At 39.7% G+C, this 20730-nt stretch overlaps 1 protein-coding gene and 1 long non-coding RNA gene across 3 annotated transcripts; one reads left to right on the top strand and one right to left on the bottom strand.

Moving 5' to 3' along the window:
- Nucleotides 1–397: 397 nt before the first annotated feature.
- On the bottom strand, nucleotides 398–20413 carry LOC106167205 (uncharacterized). Its single transcript, XM_087016334.1, has 11 exons — nucleotides 20003–20413; nucleotides 16939–17024; nucleotides 14908–14993; nucleotides 14550–14659; nucleotides 13887–13975; nucleotides 12890–13014; nucleotides 11362–11435; nucleotides 10179–10413; nucleotides 5651–5731; nucleotides 3522–3606; nucleotides 398–3001 (listed from the first exon to the last, which is right to left on the bottom strand). Exons 3-11 carry the CDS (start codon nucleotides 14971–14973, stop codon nucleotides 1203–1205), a joined length of 2664 nt encoding a protein of 887 aa, XP_086872460.1. The 5' UTR covers nucleotides 14974–14993; nucleotides 16939–17024; nucleotides 20003–20413; the 3' UTR covers nucleotides 398–1202.
- Nucleotides 10202–13348, top strand: LOC147761011 (uncharacterized). Of its 2 annotated transcripts, none has more exons than XR_015335308.1 (2): nucleotides 10202–10368; nucleotides 12893–13348. It is a non-coding gene; the product is annotated as an uncharacterized LOC147761011 (long non-coding RNA). The 2 variants fall into 2 exon arrangements; XR_015335309.1 differs by having other exon boundaries at nucleotides 10285–10441.
- Nucleotides 20414–20730: the final 317 nt, after the last annotated feature.

The raw sequence follows: 20730 nt of genomic DNA, 5'->3' as shown, positions 1-20730 counted from the left end.
TTATGATTTTAGAACACTGTAAAATGACGTTTTGTAACCATTGAAAATTGCAAGCTTTCAGGAAAATGTGCACAATATATGTAAATTTCCCTGCTTATTTCATTATTAAAATTCCCAGGGCGTACACTTCTATTGTATAAAACTATTCTTCTCGTGAACTTAATAAAATGCCACACGATTGATTTTGTTTTTATTTATTCTCAGTTAAAGTAATGATAACAAGTGCGTAAGAACGTGACGCTTCGGAGAGTGGTTTTTTAAAGGTGTCACAGTTTTCCTTTATAGGGTTCTGTGAAACCTGTTTTATTTCAAGCTATAGGTGTGGCTTATTGGAAATAAGGCTTCTTGAAATGGAATTTGATTGCATTTCTTAATAATTCTCAGAAAATATCAAGCGTCAACGCCATTCATTCAACACTATATTCAAGAAAGATTTTCGGAGCACTTCATTTTAACTTTTGTTCATGAAGAATGTAAAAAATTCGGTGGAAAATAAGAGCTTTCACCAATAAATATCTTATCTATGTCCAGCATAAAAATTAATTAGTTTAAACAGTGTAAACGTGGTATACCGGTATATCCAAGTTGTACAGAGCGTATCTATTACAAAGCATGTTTTACTATAAAACTAAAGATAGACCTGCCTCCTGTGCATTTACTTTAGGGTTATTCTGTAAATTGTGAACAGTTAACTGTTGAAAGTGTCCAACTTTTTTGACGGCAAAAATCAATACTTTTTGTTACTGAAGAGAAAGTTGTTACGATTTGTTATAGGCTACAAATAGACAAAATAATGAGGAAGGACAGCTCCAACATATTGATAAGGCTGGAAGGTGGGGGCGGGGGTGATTCCTTATTGTCTGCTGACAAGAAAGTATTGAAAAGACAACAACATTTCAGGCAAATTCGTAATACTGTGTGATTAAATCATTCTTCAATTTTGTTGAGTCCATCATTTCTCCCTGGAAATCCTCCTCCCTCTGTTTCCGCTCCTGCTAAGTTTCTCTCAAGAGCAGCGGCTCTGATCGTGATTAATATGACTGAAGACCAATGAAAATACTTTTCATTTTAAATATTGAAGTTAATACATCACGCTGAGTAAGTGGAAGTTTTGGGTTTGCTCAGAGGCCCCAGCGTATGAGCTGGAAAAATGTTCACGGCAGTCACCTTGAGGGGGTCGCTATATCTGACCTTGACCTTGGTCATCCCTCCCCTCCCTCCTCACACGCCTGTGATATACTCATCATAGACGCTATCTTTGACGATTTTCTTCTCCTCTGAGGCGTCATCACGGAGCCCCTATTTATATTAAAATGCTTTAAAACATTGGTGAAATCTTTGCTCTTTCGACTTTGCTTTCCACCCATGAGTAACGGCAGGGGTCCAATGGTGCCCGCCACCACCCCGTTCCGACGGTTCCGAATCCGACTGAAAGTGGAGCCACTGGACGACCTGCGCAAAACGGAGGCGCTGCTAGAGTTCAAGTCACAATCATTACTGTTGGCAGACGATCTCCTTTCCGCATCGCTTAGATCCGGATCGGAAGAAATATTACGGAAATAGTTTTCCTCGCACATGGATACATTTTCGTCAAACTCCGATTCTTCTGCTAACATTTCCTGATTCTTAGTGTTCAAATTGATGTTGGTTGGAAGACTTTCAGCAGAAGCTTCCAGCTCTGGGCAGGGAATCTGCTTGTTTGTCCTATGCAGACGCTCGAGCCTAGCTAACACCGCCAGCATTGATTCATTGGGCAGAGACGTGCTCTTCTGTACGGTAGGTGGCTTGTCTGTTTGGGACGTCAAAATGTCCTCCACACTCTTTTGTTTGACAGCACCATTAGCTACGAGGGCAGGGGAAAATTTTGTAGTTGCTAGGAAAGAATCACCAATTTTATCACTGTCTGTTGTGCCCTCGTCATCTTCTTGGTCAGATTCTGATACATCTGCTTCACAACTGGGGGACATGTTGCGATTACTGCCAGGAGTGCTGAGCACTGAATAGGCGGTTTTGACGTCATCCTCATTCTGGACGTCATCAGACACCGTGAGGTCATGGTCTTTGCCAGATTGTCCGCTGCAAGGAATTATGTTCACAACTGGTAAACTTTCATCAAATCGTAATTTTTCTTGTCTGTATCTTTTTGTCAGCCCTCCCTCGTATAACTTCAGCCTGTCAAGCGCAAGTTCATAAAGAATCCTAACGTTGCTCACCTCAAGCTCCAGTTCTTTCAAGTCTGCCTTCGCATAGGTTGCAACATCCATATCATGAATCCGCCTTTTCAAAGAATTTTTTTCATCATTCAGTTTGTTTGTTCTTTTTGCTAGTTCCACATTATTAGCGCGCACATTGTCTAATTCAGTTTTAATCGTTTCCAACGAATCCTGTAACATTTTTGTCGTCTGCAAATGCGATTTTTGTACCAGCTCTTTCTCCCGCCGGGCACGCTTTGCCATTGTTTCAAAATGGGACGCCTTGCGTTCCAAAGTGTGAACCCGTCGTTTAAACAAATCAACCATCCGGTCTACTTGAAGCAGACACCCTTCCTCGCATTTCGCACAGTAGTTCAGTAACTCCTCTTTCCTTTGTTTTTCTCGAACGAGCTTTTCGTGAAGCATTTTCACAGTATTTGCAAGTTTGTAAATCTTGCTCTGCTGTTCTTCTTCCAGAAACTCCTCTCGGTGCGCATGCGTATTTGGTGCGTCCGTGGGCCATAACGTCATAGAATACGAATATTTCCTCCCTCTGTACTGTGGTGAATGCTCACTAGTGAATGAGTCAGTGGAACTGTTCAAGTCTTGCGATTTGCGCCTTTTCGCCACCTTGAAGAAAGAGCCGATCCTCTCCTTAATTTCTGTGATTTCGCGAAAATCTTCTGCGAAAGAAAAATTCTCGGTGGGCTCCTCAGAATTGTCGAGAGTAATAGGCACGGTCTTCGCAATTTGCAACTTGCACTCGGTCTGCACGCTCGTGGGACTAGAACACATACTTGGTGCGTCACCTGGAGAAGAAAACAGTGGTTGTGTCTGGTTGAGAAAGCGCAATGAGGAGGCACAACTAGCACAATCGCATCAATGTACTTGTGCAATTGACTGAAGAAATTTTGAAAAAAAAGACATCATTATGTCTACTTTTGTTAAATGAACCGAAATTGGCATACTTGAAATTGCACGTGCCATTTCTAAGATAAAGTATAAGCCTTAACAACATCCTAAAGGTCAAATGGCTGCTGGTACTATAACCACTCAGCATACTGAAATTGTCAAACTCCAAATTCATTCAACGACTAAATTAACGTGAGGCAAGCTTGGACAAGTCAATGGATTATCAAAATAATACAAGGAAAGTAAAAAAAGTCAACACAAAGCCTTTTCCGTAAATATGCAGTCGATCGCCTTAGTTGCTGCTGTTCGTGTCATCTTTGAAAGAGATAAGTACCTAAGGTATAAATTTCAGACTTAGATTTACAAGTTAAAATGCAATGCACATTTACTGAAACGCCAACATCCCGCAACCCTTACCTATATCAACGTTATTCCGCAGTGTACTGGGCAGTTCTTGAATACTTGACAAAATGGCTGGGAAAGTTGGTCTCAGCTGCGTTTCCTGTAAAAAACGAGCACATATTTCATTGCCTAATGCTGCCAAAAGTGACTTATGTAAAACATCATTCTGCTCTTATGAAATGGAACGAGGCTGTGGAATCGGAATCACTGGTTTGTTAAAACGAGGGATGGGTGTAAGTAAATACAAGTCCACGGTCTCTTTTATCTCCCTGAAAATAAGACATGCGTCTTGTTTGCACAGCTGTTTAACATAGCGCATCGATTTTTCGTGATTATGTCCTAAACTTACATATGTTTGTGAAGCTAAAAAAATACAATGCTTATTTTCTCGCCCGTGTGGTTTCTCCCACAGACAGCTTGCACTAACAGAGTTGTGGCTCAAATTAAACAACCAAACGAGACTGAATATTTCGGCGGGCTTGTCTGTTTATTGTTTCAACATAATAAGAGTACAAGGTGCTTTAAAGCCAATTACATTAGGCTCATAAGGTCAAACTGAGAGGGCGATCAATATATATGCTAATTAAACCGTTAATTATAGTATCAATCAAAAAGAGGCATTCCTAAATCTTTTAAGTAAACTAAAGTCAATGTATACCGTTGCGATTGCCTGATACTTCATAAGCCCTATTCCACGCAATGCAGTGGTATGGATATGTATTATTCTATTCAGACATCTCTCTTATGAATAATGAGAATAATTATTTTGAATCGTATGCCTGCGCTGCGTGCTCTGTATGTCTCCCTACACACCGATAGACTATGAACTAAAATGATAACGGAGGAAAGAAAGTAATTACATTGCGTTACCATTTTGCCCAAGCACTCTAAAACTCAAAACTGATCGAATATTTTTCATCCCCTTTCTTGAATAAACATTCCAGAATCTTGACAATCCTTGTTTTGTGTAAATACACGACCACACTTCCTCCAAAAATGTGGGATCGAAAGAGTTGCCTTGAAATTCAGGGTCTGGCTTATGTGACTTCAGGAGGGAGGAAATATTATCACTAAGCACCTGCACTGATGACTGGCTTTCATGGATAATGTAATATATCAACCATACATCTCAATACGCATGAAGATGGTCATCCACGTTCACAGCCGGGTGTGGCAGAAATGGTAGTCCTAGGAGTCGAAGTTCGGGGTCCTATATGGTTAAAAATAAGGGTTAGGCGGACGTATCGCGGAGAGTACAGTCTGTACAAAGTAATAAGAACGTAGTACGGTTCGTAGCTGTCACATCGGGTAAAATTATATGACACCTCGAGACGGCCAGATAAAACAGGAACTCGTTCTCATCGTTACTTGGAAATTGGTCATGATGAGGGATGACATCAGATAAGTTCCGGTCAAGTTTATTCTGTTGATAAGGTGGCTGTTTTCTTATCAACTCCAGGGCCGAGGGGACGAATTTGTGACGAAAAAAAAACTCTCGCTCCCTCTTCTTTTTCGGCAAAACCGGAGGTCAAATTAATAGATTACAGATTTAGCATACTGCGTACATATACTAGTGCTTTATTCAAGTGCATTTAACAGAACATTTTATGTCACCCCTACATCAAATTTATACCCTGTGTGGTCTCAAAATTTGATGTTTTTTTTTCAACTAATGAAACTGAATGTTTAAACAAATCATAGTGGAGTCTTACTAAGGAATTCAGCCTCGTGGTACTGTACCTCTAATGAAAACAATTCGCCTATTGTGAAAGGATATTTATATCTTCATTAGCTATTAGGTATTATAAATGTTTCATCAACTAACGCGTCTTAAAATATCACTGTAATTCCATACCCCTCTCCATTTGTCTCCAATTTCTCCCCCACCCAACGCGAGTTTTCCGGCTTAGGGACTGCTTGACGTCAAATAGGGCTTTTAATAAATTCTGGGTGATTGACCTCCCTCCCCGTGACAACCCTCTTGGTAACACGTCCACAGCAACGGAAAATGTTTAAAGTGATTCTTCATATAAAATAAATTTGATACTTTGTATATCTGGAATGCTATTTCTCTTGATTTCCCGAGGTTTTATTGGCTAGCAATGGACGTAAAGGTCTTCTCCCTGTGACAACGCACATCTTACCTGACAACAGCAAGCTTGGATGACCTGCTTCACACTGGACGCTAGAGCCTCAGGTACCGCTGACCATGTCCAATCCTTCAGCTGCAGAACGAAAGAATAATCTATTTGTAAAAATCCTGCACAATTATCATGATATTCAGTAATTCTTAAATAATTTATGTAACTGCCGCCACAGATGATGGCTACATTAAAGGATCCCGATTTAGTATTCAGCATAATTGAGATGTCGCAGGTGCTTCATTGCAATACCAGTAGAAATGATAAGTAAAATACTGTGTGCTATACCAGCATTGCCCTATGACCATAATGTAATATGTATTTTCAGGAAACCGTGAGTAATATATGGTGCGTGCTGTTTCATCTTTGGTCCATTGCGCTAAATGTATATTATTAGCCTGAAATATTTTATTCTTGACTTGATGCAATAGTTATTGACATCGGGGTAGGTTTTCAATTCCTGGAATGAAATATTCCCCGTTTACTCTCTCTCTCTCTCTCTCTCTCTCTCACACACACACACACACATACACACACACACACACTCACACTGCTTCTTCAATACATTGAAAGGATGAAAAACATGTACCACAGTAGACATATACTTCTGTTAAGTGGCGCAACAGCATAACAAGCAAAAGAGATAAAAAAGGCTGTTTTTCAAGTCAGTTTAAGGAGATCTATTTTGGTACGGCCGCAGAAGGCCGACTATCTACCATTGGAACTGACTTGGTTTCTTTTGGAAAACAATATAAAGGCACGTAACCTATCCCAAGTGCTATGGCGGTAGGATGGACAACAGAAGGACTAGATTTGCTGCCTACGGTTAGCTAATCATAAAGAGGCGACCTTCAACGGGGCTATTTACAACGAATTTTGTCGACCTAGATAAAGCGCACTAACTTAACGGGGACTTTTGCTGAATGCTATCAGATTAACAGACTAACACTCCTCCTCTTGTTTCCAACATACTCGTATAATCATCAGCTTTTCTGTTTTCTACTCAAGAAGTTTGTGCGTATTAGCTTGGTAGACAAAAATTCTTTGTGAACGGTCCCAAAAAATGTACCGTTTCAAAATGACTCGACACAGGCTGACTGGAAACACGACTTGCAGTATTCACACATGATGTGCTCCGCGTCCTATTTACAGGATACACACCAACCCTGTGATCATCAAACCGCTTCCAAATGGAGCACATTAAGTTGATTTATAACGTAACTAAAATTCCTCAGTCTATTTTTATTCTAGTAAGTCTTTGTATAATTTTGTAAACAATACACTTGAAGAGGAAACTGCAAAATTTACGTCAAACATAGCTTTTTTTCTACTTTATTTGCTATTCAGTACTAACACTTCAATCACAAGTGCTCTAAAATAGACTAAAAACTGCAATCGTGCATGTTGATACATAATATCATCACTGATGTTTTATTCCATCACGTTGTGTTGACCGCAATGGGGGTGTGGTCACTGTTGACCAATTTGGACCGACTCTGAACTCCTTCTCAATGAAGCTAACACGGTGCAACAGTAATCCAAGTCCTAAAGGAACCGTGGCCCTACAGTTTCTAGTAACAGTGGTCCTGTATATAGGACCACCATTACTTAGGACCAGCAGTCCTGCCAGAGAGGGATACTCTGGCATTTTACCGACCAATGCGGGGTTTGTGGTTGTGGTTTGACAGATCACGCGGAACCTTGAACGTCATTCGGGGCTCTTAAGGAGAGGTTTGTATAAGGCACCTTTTAGCTATACATTGTAGTACCCCATCTATATGAAGCACTAAATGGTAGCGTAATATGTCAATGAATCCAAGGTTCATATAATAATTATCAATCCTTATATCAACGCCACTGGCGAACACAAAATTTCAAATAGAGATAGCATTCATTTCTTTTGTATGCATCCACGAATACATCAAGAATTTAGCCTTCAGGCCTCTATTTTTACTCGACAAATCAGTCAGCTGTTGAGTCTTGAGAGTTGTGCATGTACGTATTAAAGAGGATACAAATTTACTATCAAAAACACTGGTTCTATTTCACACATCCGGTTCGACTTAAAGTTTCTAAAGCTAGGTTTAGTCTTGTCTTAACGGTATAACTTTTCACTTTCACACATCAGAATTCTAACATATAACAAGTCTAAAACTATACTTGGATTCACAAACTATGTGAAATGGACCAGTTCAAGAGGGAGGCGCTGTAGATGTTCGTAATATCATGATATACGAACGAATACACACATTTAAGGCCCTTGGCTCTGATCAAACTTTACATTATTAAGAAAAACGACCCTATAAAATCATCTGTGACACCCGACAAAACCTCACCTGTCATAGGGCCCACTATTCCACCAAACAGTGCTCTAAGTGCAAGCTAAGTCTCAATAGAAAATGTCTTTGCTCTATAGTAGTCGTGACCGCAAACATTAACACGCTTACCCGTCCAACGCGTGAAGTGATAAATATCCTATAATGTCGCATCAAGAGAGAAAACCCCGTATCCCTAAAGTGATTAGAGTGAGGACTTTCAGATGACAATTTACCGGGGATAACGACCCGTTCTTTTTTCATCTTTAACGGAAGGGCGCTGCTGATAACGTTAGTCTTAGTGATAAGATGTTGTATACCCGAGGGCTTATATTCCTTAATGATTTTAAAACCACATAACGGGCATTGCCTACAATATGTTACAAGGAGACATGCCATTATTGTGATAGTTTGCCTGTACACATACGTGCACATCCCGAGGTATGTTTTTCATATATTTTTGAACAAAGATGCAGCAGACACATTGTACGTTTGACCCCTCTTTCTTTCTTTCTTTCTTTAAAAAATCTGATAACAGTGCCAAGTAAACGGAGCGAACATCCTTAATAAATGTCGTACTGTGTGACGCCAGCTTTCCCTCCCATCACCGCTTTACATAATTCGTTGATTAATTGTAATGTTCCTTTGTCGTTTAAGATCAAATTAGTGAGCGCCTTCCGCTATTTGTCAAATTAGCTAAGGTGCCACAGTATGGTAATCTTCTTCCGCGAGATGAGAGACATTTAGTACAAACAAAGATCATCAGCAGCAGCAACAACAACAGCAATAATAATAATAATAATGATAATAATGATAATAATAATAATAATAATAGCATAGGTGTTGTGAAACTTGGAATGTTTCTTTGCCTTCTACGATGTTATAGTTAGAGACTAGAAGCAACAACAACATTCACAATATTATTAATAATAATAGCTTAGGTGTTGTGAAACCTGGAATGGTTTTTGCCTTCTACGATGTTATTTACGCTCAAGCACAAACAGGCACTACAGCAACAAATTAACCCCCGCAATTCCCTGTCTGATATCACCTCTGTATAATTTCACTGTTAAACAGAGACAGATATTAGAGATTGCGTCGAAACTTAAACCGTTACATAAAATTTCAAGTGCGTTTCTCAGAAAAAAATTGGGTAAAGTGCTTTATAGTTTACTCGATTTCTCCCACGGGCCACATAGGGTGTGCAGTGGCTTCGATGACCCTTATATACCAGAGACACGCGTCTCTCTCTCTCTCTCTCTCTCTCTCTCTCAAACACACACACAAGCTCACACTTCCTTACTTCTTACCTTTCATGACACCACAATATCCTTCCTTATCGTTCCCCCGTTAGCCCCGTCTAATATAGTTATTTTCTAGGTATTCCGTAAAGTAGGCATACGCCCGGGACGTGGCCTCTCAATCAAGTAGATGTACAGTTGTATCACTCTGTACTTCACTTTACGCGATGTTACTTACACGTTGCCCTCTGCGGTGACTATTACATCTAACTGTAGCATGACCACAGAAACCGCTACAATCTCTTAGCTCCATCTTCTCTCATATCGCCCCATGGCATATTATGTTAAGATGTCGTGGTTTTGTTTTATCTCATTTCAGCAAGTCTTTTTTTACTACTGTAGCTTTGAGATGCTGAAATGGGCCAAGTCCCCGTTGGTCATATTATTACAGGTCAAAACGCGAGAAATCATATCTAACGACCTGATAATTGCTATCTTACATTACCTGTGGCCACCTTTTGTAGACTTGTCGTTTTAATCCGTATAAATAACACAGGGCTAGCCATAAAATCCCAGCTCACACATAATAAACCTTGGTGTAGAGGAAAACAGTTGATTCACTGTCGTCCCTTAATCTCCGTTTCTCGCAGAGCTAGCTCGCCTATGTAAGATGGACCGGATTTCGTCGTACAATTATACTTATTAAGTATAATTTTTTCACCTCAGAAGAAGCGACCTTATCTTCCGCGATGGAAGCTGCAATACTTCGTGCGCACACTGCGTATGATCATGCTTATCTAATAGCATCTTATTATACCATATGTGCGAAGTATGTCCTTTTGCCTATAATTATCTAGATAGGATAAAAAAATAGGTGAATTTCACATAATATCAACATTCATGTGTAATCTCTGCCCCGACAGTAATTTATTGAATAGGTCTAAATAATGCCCATATGCTACATTTTACTAGTACCTGTTCTGTAGTAAAAGGCTGTCCCTCCGTGTTCTGCCCGCTATCAAATATCGTCCACAGCAGACGACCGAAATCGGCGACGTCTTGCGCGTGAGACGCGCGCTCAGCGTGGTCTGTGGAGGGAGGACAGCAAGACTTATCTTCGCACTGACCGAGTTGGAAAACAACGCATTTGCGATGCTTCTGTTTGGTAAGAGGCTTAGGTGAAGGGTCTTCGCTGATTTCGTCTGTGAATCTGAAAGAAAAACACACATCAATACAAGGTTCGTCATTAATTCGACATTGACCAAAATTGGCTCTATATGTCTCGTCAAAATGCACGCTTATTGAGTTTCTGCGGGTATGATGCCATCCTCAATTGTTTTGGAGTGTCCGCCAAGATTCGTGTAAATTGAATTGCCGGGAAAGCTGATGCACTTATACCGTGTATGTGCTAAAATGTTTGATATTGGCAAAGACATTCGACGACTCATTATCCTGGGTGGTAGATTTTTTTTTACTAACACTGACACTGTGTTAATGGAAGATCTGATATGTTTCATCTTTTTTAAACATTTACAGTGTATTTCGTTCAGAACCCTTCTTATATAATGAAGAGCAAAAGAAAACTGAGAATCTGTGTAACTTAGGGTAGCAAATATCGCTGAAACACAGGGTGGTCTCAATTCAGTGGTGTCTCAGCTACTATTGACCATACCAAAATGATGGAATCAATGGGAGATTTTGGAAGCATTACAAATGGATACAACTATGAGCACGTAAACTTGGACACTCGCAGACTCTCCCCACTGACTCGTGATGAGATGGTTGACCACAAAACCTTCCAATGAGGCGAAGAGCATCACATGCAAAAGCTGTATGCAGCAGATTGGTGAACTTATGCAGTCATCATATTTACGCATGTTCTAAATGTAGTTTAATTTCATAAAAAACCACACACAGTTTGTTTGCATAATGCAAAAAGCCAAACGACAGGCTCTCTCTCTCCTTCCCTCACCTCCTGATTGTGTTTCTTTGGGGAACTTCATTTAGTTAGGTTGACAGTCGATAAGTGACAAACCGAGAGACTCTTCAATTCCTGTGCCCAACATATTACAGAAAATTTCCCATGCCGAGTGAAGTGACCATAAAATATTGGCTAACTTCCCTAAAGCAAACTCCTAAATCAACCAGTGATACTAACCTTGAACTGTGAAACCCTGCAATCTTCACTTCTGTCCTCGGGAAAAGTGCCGTAACTACGCAGTTCTCCGCAGTCTGAAAGAAATGACAACGGATTTATTAAATAATCTGCTGTGCTGTGCTCTTTTAGGCTTAATAACCGCAATAACAAGCTGCACGCAATATAAGGGTGCCCGTTCTGTATTGCATAAGAAAACCCTCGAGAATAGAACAGTGAGAAAAAGACCACAGAAGACAAAAATTCCACTAAGATAGATATCGAGTCATAACAGGTCCATATGTTGATTATTCATTAACTACAGTCAAAAAGGCAGGCATACTGGTTTAATGATGTGTGTGTGTGTGTGTGTGTGTGTACAGTAAATATTGTAGACATGCAGAAAAAAAGAAATAAAAAGGCAGGATCGGAGATACATGTATGACGCAAGGACATGAAATGCCTATAGTGCGCCATATTGATACAAATTAGCCCTAGCGCCTATACATACACGCGATTTTATCACATTTATGAATCTCAAATAACATTTTCTTCTCGTGATGAAGCGTTTTGAAGATGATCCTCTCGCTTATCTATAAAATGCAGACAATACATCCAAAGCAAGACTGGCGCTGTAATATGTCACCACGGAAGTACGCTAGATGTCTGCATTTTCATTAAAGGTATTGCAGGCGAACTGTCGCTGTGCTAAACTCCATAAAACAGATTATGCTAGCGTTTTCGTTACATTTCCCCCATTTCCAATGTCAGATTCGCCCTTTTAAGCAAATATCCATTTTCATTTACAAAACGTTTTCTCATGGCATTGTTTTTGAAATTTTGTCGTAACTTTGGGTGGGGTGGGGTGGGTAACAATTACAGAAAATAAATCGATCAAAACATCTTTTTGAAAAAGTGAAACCGCCAGTGAGCCCCACCTAGACCCGTCATCCGTTAAGATAAGGTTATTAGACAACATCCATTATACACGTATAATTGACCCAAGACTCTAAGACTCATGACCAATTCACAGTCATTTTAAATTAAAATAAGATACTGATAAGGGTGCTAAGCCCCAACTGACGACAAGTTCATGTCATGCACGCGTAGTTGAAGCTGTATAACAGCTAGTCTCTTTTACATGTCCAGAAGATCTTCCTCATTTTACCATTCATTAAAAGAATCTTCTCTTTTTTTTTTTTGGGGGGGGGGAGGGGGGGTTCTTTTAATTGACTATATTATTCATACATCTACTTTGCTTATTTATCGTCATGATTTATTTATTTATTTATTTGTTTTGTTTATTTATTACACCTCTACCTTCATAATCTAACCAAGTTTCAGAGCTCACGCTGGCTTTCAAATCTCCATGCACACTCCCGCTTGTCATATGGAGTTCTGAAAATATAAACGCTTGTACGCTTCAAACTTGAAGCTCAGGTTTTCAGGTTCGGGCCAGAACGAAATTTAAAAAGGGATAATTAAGAAAAGAAAGGACCCTGTAACTATAGACATTGCGTCACTTTGACCGACATACGGGCTTTTTTCTCACCAGGTTTCCATGGATAATGCTGCGGTCGTGCAGATACGTCATCCCTGCGCAGATCTGTAGTGCCGTGTCCACGAGCTGACAGGAGGAAGACAGAAGATTGCACCGCAGACATTCAGATAAAGTACCTAGAAAATGTAATAATATAAATTTGTATTATCATTTTTAATGGTAATATAAGTGACAGATTACAACAAAGTGACGTTTAAGAATCTACAGAAATTGATTAAAAAAATAAGTTTTTAATGAAAATTCAGTCAAGTATGAAGATACCTGAAAAACGCAGACGACAAAAGATGACTGACAGCAGCGGAAATACAACTCCGAAAAAAAAAATCGACACAAGGTCCTCTTTATCGATTTTGTGCGACAATTTTAGCCAGGATATCTGAGATAACGGATGGGTAGAAGACAAGCGATTGATGCGAACACAAAATGTAATAAAGAACCCTACAGGACATATGTCATCATAACACGTGTTCTAAGACATTCCAGTCACGTTTTCTGATATGACGGATCGGTAGAATATGCAACAGATTGCAGCCAAAGTCCCATGTGATAAGCATTGAAGCCTACACTTACCATTTAAGTAATTGTAATCAGAATGTCTAGAAAATTGTTCTGATATTGATCCACAAAGAATGAAAATCTTAATAATATCAAAATCGCGTGCTAAATCATTATTGGCTGCTTACATTCTGATTTTACGAAATGTCATAACTAACGTTATATCAAACCTGCTAGGATGTGTGCCTTCCATAAATTAATTACCCTGGTTGAAACAAGCACACTTTTATCAAAGTTAAATTGATGACATAACAAATAAATGGAATATTTCTGTATTGACAGAGTTAGCAAGGTTTTCAGGAAAATTAAGAAATACGAATTTATTAGCAAACGTATGACGTAGACTCTGACGCTATATCCTTTCATTGATGTTTGTTCCTTTTTCGCAGATTTGGGGTAATAACAAATGTTCTTCATGGACAAAAGCACTTACCGTAATCTGATGACTCTGTTATCAGATGCATCCGATCGTCTATCCTTCCGACAAAGATGAAACTAATAATGTTTGGATGTTGTAGATTACTGAAATAGAGGTTAAAAACACTCTAAGTTTAAATGTGCAAGTATGGAGAGAAACTCGCGGAGGAGTATTTTGGTTTAAGGACTTTTTTCTCGATTTTTTAGTTCTTCGAAAAGATTCACGAAACATATATAAAACCTCGGTTGATAAAGTTAATTGTGTAGTTTAAAAAGTTCACGCCCTATAATGTCTAGCCTTCTCAAAACGTATTTTTCTCAAGTATTCAGATATGATTGAACAGTCCGTTGTTTGACTTATACAAGAATGATATCAACGTGTGCACAATAAAACAGCCTTCTCGGATGAATATGCAATCGATGCAATTGTATTGAAATGCCAAGGTTTAAACACCCCAAGTTTCAGCGTCTACCGGAAACTCACATGTGCTACATGTATTAGAGTCCGTTTTCATTTTCATGCTAATAATAAAGACGGCCTTCTAATAGTCTTTAAAAATCAGGGTGATGTAAACCCATTAAGCACGCTTTTAAGGCTTCTTTAATGCACAGTAAGATACACACGACACTGGCGTGCAATTGTAACACGGAGAGAGAAATATATAGATGGAAGTAATACCTAAGTATGAAACCCTGTTTTAGAAGAGGCTGGATGTCCTCCCTAGCAGCGTCCCGGTGAAGGCGGGTGATTCGTACTGTCTGCTGTCCATACTTCCCTTCAAGATGTTCCTATAGAAATAAACATACAGACAGCATGAGATAGAGAGGCTGACGGACAGGAGACAGACGAAAAGACAGTGACAAATAAATTACAATCAAAGTAATCACTTAAGTGTACTTGAGTAAATAACTGAGTGAGAAAAGAAAAGAAAATGTTTTACTAAATAATTCTAATTAATCTTAGAAGGAAAGAAATCGAAGCATTAATTAGGAGAGCAAAACTGAGACATAAAAGTGATGTATATTACTGAACTTACCAGGTTAGGGCACTCCATCTTCGTCACTGATGACGTCATTATGGTCAGTCTGTCGACTATTTTCATCTCTGTCGAGAACAGAAAACCTGCAAATGCAAACATTCATTAAAATACATCTGCTAGCAGATCTCGGATGCCGATCAGTATCTAAATTTAAATTCATTGCTATTCTAAAATGCACTGACAATGCCTGTACTGGGTATTTTCACTGGCAGACATAGATTTCACTCAGCAAATACAAAATAACAGACGAGGGCAATCTCACTGAATATGGATGAAAAATGATGTAGTTTTTCCTCATTCTGCATTTTTCCTTTTTGGGGAATGGGGTTAGCCTTATCCCTGGGTACTGTCAGTGCACATAATTAATATTCGGCCCTGGCGGAGGGTAGAGGGATGTACCCTAGAAGCCAAGGTGGGTGAGGGGTGGTATGTGGCCCAATGTGTCCCTCTGTATACTCCGTTGTATTTCTTTATACAGAAAACAATTCGATACAACAACGAATGGTTTTAGAGCCATAAGTAACTTAGTAACATTACACGACAAAAAAGGGTGTGGTAAAACATCTCCATCTTGATAATTTCCCATAAGGCGCGTCTGGAGAAGCCGTGCAAATGTCAATTCTTCCACGCCACACAAGCATACAGATAAAGGTATATGGCAGACACTTTTCAGACCCGTTGCCAGCAATTTCGGGGGGGGGGGGGGGGGGGTCGTTTTCTGAAAAAGTGGACCTTTTACCATAAAATTCTCTAGTACATAGAGTGGACCTTTTCCCAGCAAAATGGGTGCTTCTTTCGAAACCCCTGAACCCCCCTGGCTACGGGCCTGCCTTAGTAGTTTTCTAGAATATTTTCTCGTTACAAACCATTGCCATTCAAACCGAGCAGTGTACTTAACGCTTACACATAAATCTACCTGTCACAAACCGAGTGCAGTGTTATTTGAAGTATGCTCTTGAGAATATACAATTTATTTAATAAAAAGAGACAGAATACCCATGTATGTATATGAAGTAGAAGGTATTGTCCTTGTGCATAGTTCAAGATACAACAGAGTGAATACCCTAACCGTATTATCCACACTTACTCGAGACTGCACTTAGACCTACATATATACATATTGGTGGAGTCTCTCGTTTCAAATTCATTTTACATTGTTCGGCGAAAGTGCGGCGACATGCAAGGGTCTTGCACTGACGTTACATATGCGATGTTGCTGTCGCGAATGATCTTATCATACATGTACATACCTTTCACACTTCGGTTTCATGCACAAAATTTTTTACTCCACAGTGTCGGCAGTGGTTCAATATTTCCACACACCAATTAGTAAACAAGGTGTTCAGTAGGCATTCCATCCAGAAGTCACTCTCTATGAACCTTTATGAACCCAATACAACTTCGACCATCGATCTGGTCTTGAAAACGATGGAGTACAACGATGATGTAATGGCTAATGTTAACGAACTAACTAGAGCAGCGGAGGCATTGATTTATTATTCTGAAACGCATATTAAATCACTTCACCAAGCGACTGCATGAAACAGAGGGCAGTAAAAAAAACGTAGGCCTAGCATCTATATGGGCAAAATTGTCCGAAATGTTAACGGGGTTTCAGATTAGTGACTCTTCTCTTATTCTATCACTTGCAATTGGCTTGCGAACTCCACTACCGATACTATGGATCCCCATTCCTTAAAAAGTTTTCTTTTTTCCCTTTTATTACTGTTTAATGCTGAGACAGTATGCAAGAAACCAAGGTTTAAAAGGCGAGCAAGTACTTCAAAGACAGTTTGATGTCGGCAGCTGACGTTGCATACTTCTTAAGTTGACATTTAACGTGTGCGACAAGTCAGTAACATTTCTGCATTCCAACAACAGAGCAATAGACGTCAATAAACTAACATGCAAACATCTTGTACATTTTCAATTATTGTAATCAAGCTTACTGCCTACCTCAAAATCCAACATGCATTTTAGCTATGCAGTCTTAGTTATGAGATTTTTTTCTTTAGTGCTAGTACATACCTTACAATCCAACTGTTGTTGATTCAGTTGTAGTTTCACAAACATCACATTCGGTAATGAAATCTATCTCTCTGATCATAAAAGTCCTGAAAGAAAACTTTAACAGTTAAAAATGTTTGTGTTGAGTTCGACTTTAACTAGCCTCATTTCCTCAAACGAAATTGATAACTTTGGTAAGCAAACGCCTGAAAGAGATACACAACTGTTAAAAGTATATTAAATGTGCATTTTAGGGTCGCTTTATAACACAGCAAACAATTCCTGGCCGGTATGCCTTGGTTATTTTATTTGCTTAAGTTCCTCGCGATTTGCTGTAATATTAAATAGTCGTAAAAGGGGGTTTTGAGCACTACGTGAAAGGCACAATGAAAACGCAACAAGTGCTACAAGGTCCCTCGCTTCATTTAGGCAGCGTTTTTGAGAACAAGGCGGAGGTGTTCTTTTAAAACGCTCACGGTCAATTGCTTGTGTAATGTTGATTTAACGACCGTGGAGGGTCTTTTTACACACTAATATACAAGTTTATTATCCTTGAACGGGGTTAAAAAATAACTAACAATGTTCACAAGTGTGTCCCAGCAAAGGTTTGCTGCAATACCTTTGCTGTTCTCTCTCTCTCTCTCTGTGTGTGTGTGTGTGTATGTGTGTGATAAACCAAACGACGGCTTCAGGCCAAGCCCTTCTCGATCAGAAAATTATTGACATTAATTTGTCGCTTAAAACGTTTTTTTTTATTGCTTTCATTTAATAAGTCATATTGTAAGATAACCTGATCTGTGCAATATGTAAAAAATAATTTGTGCAGCAGCGCGCACGCGTCTCAGAGAGAGAAGAATTAGGTAAATGCCTTCACCTGATATTTCCTATCATCTCAAACAATCGCGTGACGTAAATTACCTGAATAAAGAAACTGAATCTGCTGTAGTTTTTTCTCCAACATCATGTGTGCACAAAATTGTATAGGCTTTAGCTCTGTGTTAGTTATAATACTGAACGGTAATGGACTACCGTTGACAGTCTGTTTTTCTATTGATTCTTCTACGTATAAATAACATTAGTTTCTTTTACAAAGAGTATTGGTTACATATGTTTTAGATGTTGAGCGCAATGCAAGTTTAGTCCTTTATTTCCTGGTATCTGATCTTTTCATACAACATAATAGAATCCTAAAACGGTGTTCATAATTATTATGGACAGACGTTCCCTTTATCTCAAGCTGCAACGACGACATTAAGACATTCAACTAGCAAACAATAAATAAATATATTAAATAAATAAATAAAAAGAGGGGGCAGTGAGGAGACCATTGACACAAGAGTTATGTCCTTCGAGGCTAATGGATAGAGAGGGTAGTTCCGTGAAGGGAGGGGGGCGGGGCAGTCCGATATCACGAAATGATCAATAGTCGGTATCATCTCGGATTATTGGGGGGGGGGGGGGGGGGGGGAGCAGACAGATGATATGAATGATACAAGATAAGCGTGGTAGTATCACACTGACCCTACTGTCATAAGGTCACAAGTATGACACAGACATCGATCACTCACCCTGTTACAATACACTACAACATGGTCATGTAATTACTTTATTGCTAAAACGATCCCCGTACCATGCCGTCCGATCCACTCCTAGTACGCTCTCGGGGGGGGGGGGGGGGGGTACGAATGGCATTGATAACACACACATATAGCCAGTCTTGTAAGTTGTCACAACTTTATTTATGTAACATGACATCTACTGTTGGTCACAGGAGAATCTTGGTGTTGTCAACTTGCGGCGTCCGCGCCCTCCATGTTTTATCTTCCCTTAATGGGCTCTCAACATGTAAAATGCCCCAGCCTTCTTCCACGTGCCCCCCCCCCCTTTGTAAGTAAGTGGTACCCTATCTGTGGGCCTACCTTCGCTGAACTTATTATTATTATTATTATTACTTTCTAACGTGAACGGGGCAACATTGATCGTCTTTGGGTCTCATCCTCTCTTTCTCTCTCATTCTCTCTCTCAAATGCACACACCCGCACACGCGCGCACACACACACACACACAAACACACTCAGTATATATTTGGCTCTTTAACTGTAAGTAGGTCTACTACCGGCACCACATGTATCTTCAACATTTTGCCCCGTGTGGAAGCTTTGTCACCTCGCCCATAGCTAAATGTGACACCAGTCTCCAGTAAGCCACTCTTGGGTTTATACACACAACGTAAGATAGAAAGATAATCCTTTCACAGACTTCAATCCTAGTTATATACCGCGACATGACATTTAAAACTGAACGCAGAGCGCCTCGGCTGATGCACTGTGGTTAGAAATCAACCTTTCGTAAACAATAGGGTTTATGGTTTCCTTGATTTTTCACATATTCCACACATTAATATAGTCAATTTAACAGATCGAGAAGAATACACAACTATCATCACTCTTTAGTTATATATATCACTGTTTGACAGTTAGAAAACATGAAGAACACACTATGGTCCAAGCAGAGGCTGGCACGTTAACTGTTTCTCTCCGATTTTCAGAAAATTCTGGTCGCGCAGTTGTAAAAATGTGCCTACGTTCCATGTCGCTTTACCTGACAGGAAGCTTGCATACAACTACCGGTGCGTTTTTCATTTTAACGTTGTAACATTTGCTTCTGTTCTCTATGTTCTCTATGTGTAATACATTGCAAATTTGGTGACTGGCTTCGAGATTGTTGTGGTTGAAAATTATAAGAAAATTTTTCGACTCTACTTATTCAGGTATATTTTTGTTTTTCTAAAAATCGAGTATATTTTGTCTTCTGATACTCTTTGATTATCAATAAAGGGACAAAAGGTTAATCTATTCAAAAGTGAAGAACAACAACCGTTTCTTCCTTAGAAATGCGCTAAGTGACAGTGCCTTGCCATGTATGGGCAGGTAAAAAAGTGTAAGGTTCTCATCTTATTCTCTGTCAGATCTTACTTTCAGAAAGACAGATTATCCTCGCCTCTGTCGCACCTATCTTTTGGATTTGATGGTTAATATATTATTAATGATGCTGTTTAAAGTATAAAATTTAATGTATATCTAACCTGGCACCAGCTCCCCTCAACGTCCTCTGCAAATCCTCACTTGCCACTGCGTCAAATGCACGTTACTCCGATGCCGACGCCTCTTAAAAGCTACACAGGGCAATAAATTTGTAGAACAACACCATGCACGGTTTAACCATTTAGTCAAGGACGCAGTCACAAAATTAACGTCCCCGTCTTTCAGAGTGTGGCCGTCGCAATGTTGTCATATGCACCAAATTAATGGTCATTTGACGACGGGTCACAATACTATTTCACATCACCCCTTTGAGTGTTCCTCGCGTCACGTGGTGACAATATTTGCACAGACCAGCCACGCGTGCGGTCTTCGGAGAAGGCGACAGCGAAATAACATTAAGACTTAAAGCCACCAGATCTCATGACAGACGCTTTTGGCCACCCTGTCATCGACTCACCTAACAATAGATGCCTGGCTCTCTCTGAGCTTTGAGGGTCTTTTAAACGATGAGCGTGTGTCAAAAGTAAAAGGTGCGGTTTACCCGGAGATAATGGCATGATCGGAAAGATGAGAGTGGCATTAAACCTGAGAAGTGCGTTTCTGTGGTTTTTGTAACCTCGCGTTGACAAGTATCTCCCGCCTACAGACGCTGGATCCATTTTTGCAGATATTCCATAATCATGCAAGGCTGCTGAAAGCGATTTCCAAATAACAGGAAAATATATGGAGAATGCATAGAATATCTTGCCGACAGAAGAAAGAACGCCAA

This window comes from Lingula anatina, chromosome 6, assembly GCF_051362555.1.
Source record: "Lingula anatina isolate TDL-2025a chromosome 6, LinAna3.0, whole genome shotgun sequence".
Taxonomy (NCBI): Eukaryota; Metazoa; Brachiopoda; class Lingulata; order Lingulida; family Lingulidae; genus Lingula; species Lingula anatina.
Note: the sequence above shows the minus strand (reverse complement) of the source record. Positions and strands in the feature narration are given on the sequence as shown.

Coding starts and splice junctions, on each gene's coding strand:
- LOC106167205 (XM_087016334.1), bottom strand. CDS start 14,973: ATGAAAATAGTCGACAGACTGACCATAATGACGTCATCAGTGACGAAG. Junction 11,436..12,889: donor GCATTATCCATGGAAACCTG/GTGAGAAAAAAG, acceptor CATTTCTTTCAG/ACTGCGGAGAACTGCGTAGT. Junction 3,607..5,650: donor TCCAAGCTTGCTGTTGTCAG/GTAAGATGTGCG, acceptor CGTTTTTTACAG/GAAACGCAGCTGAGACCAAC.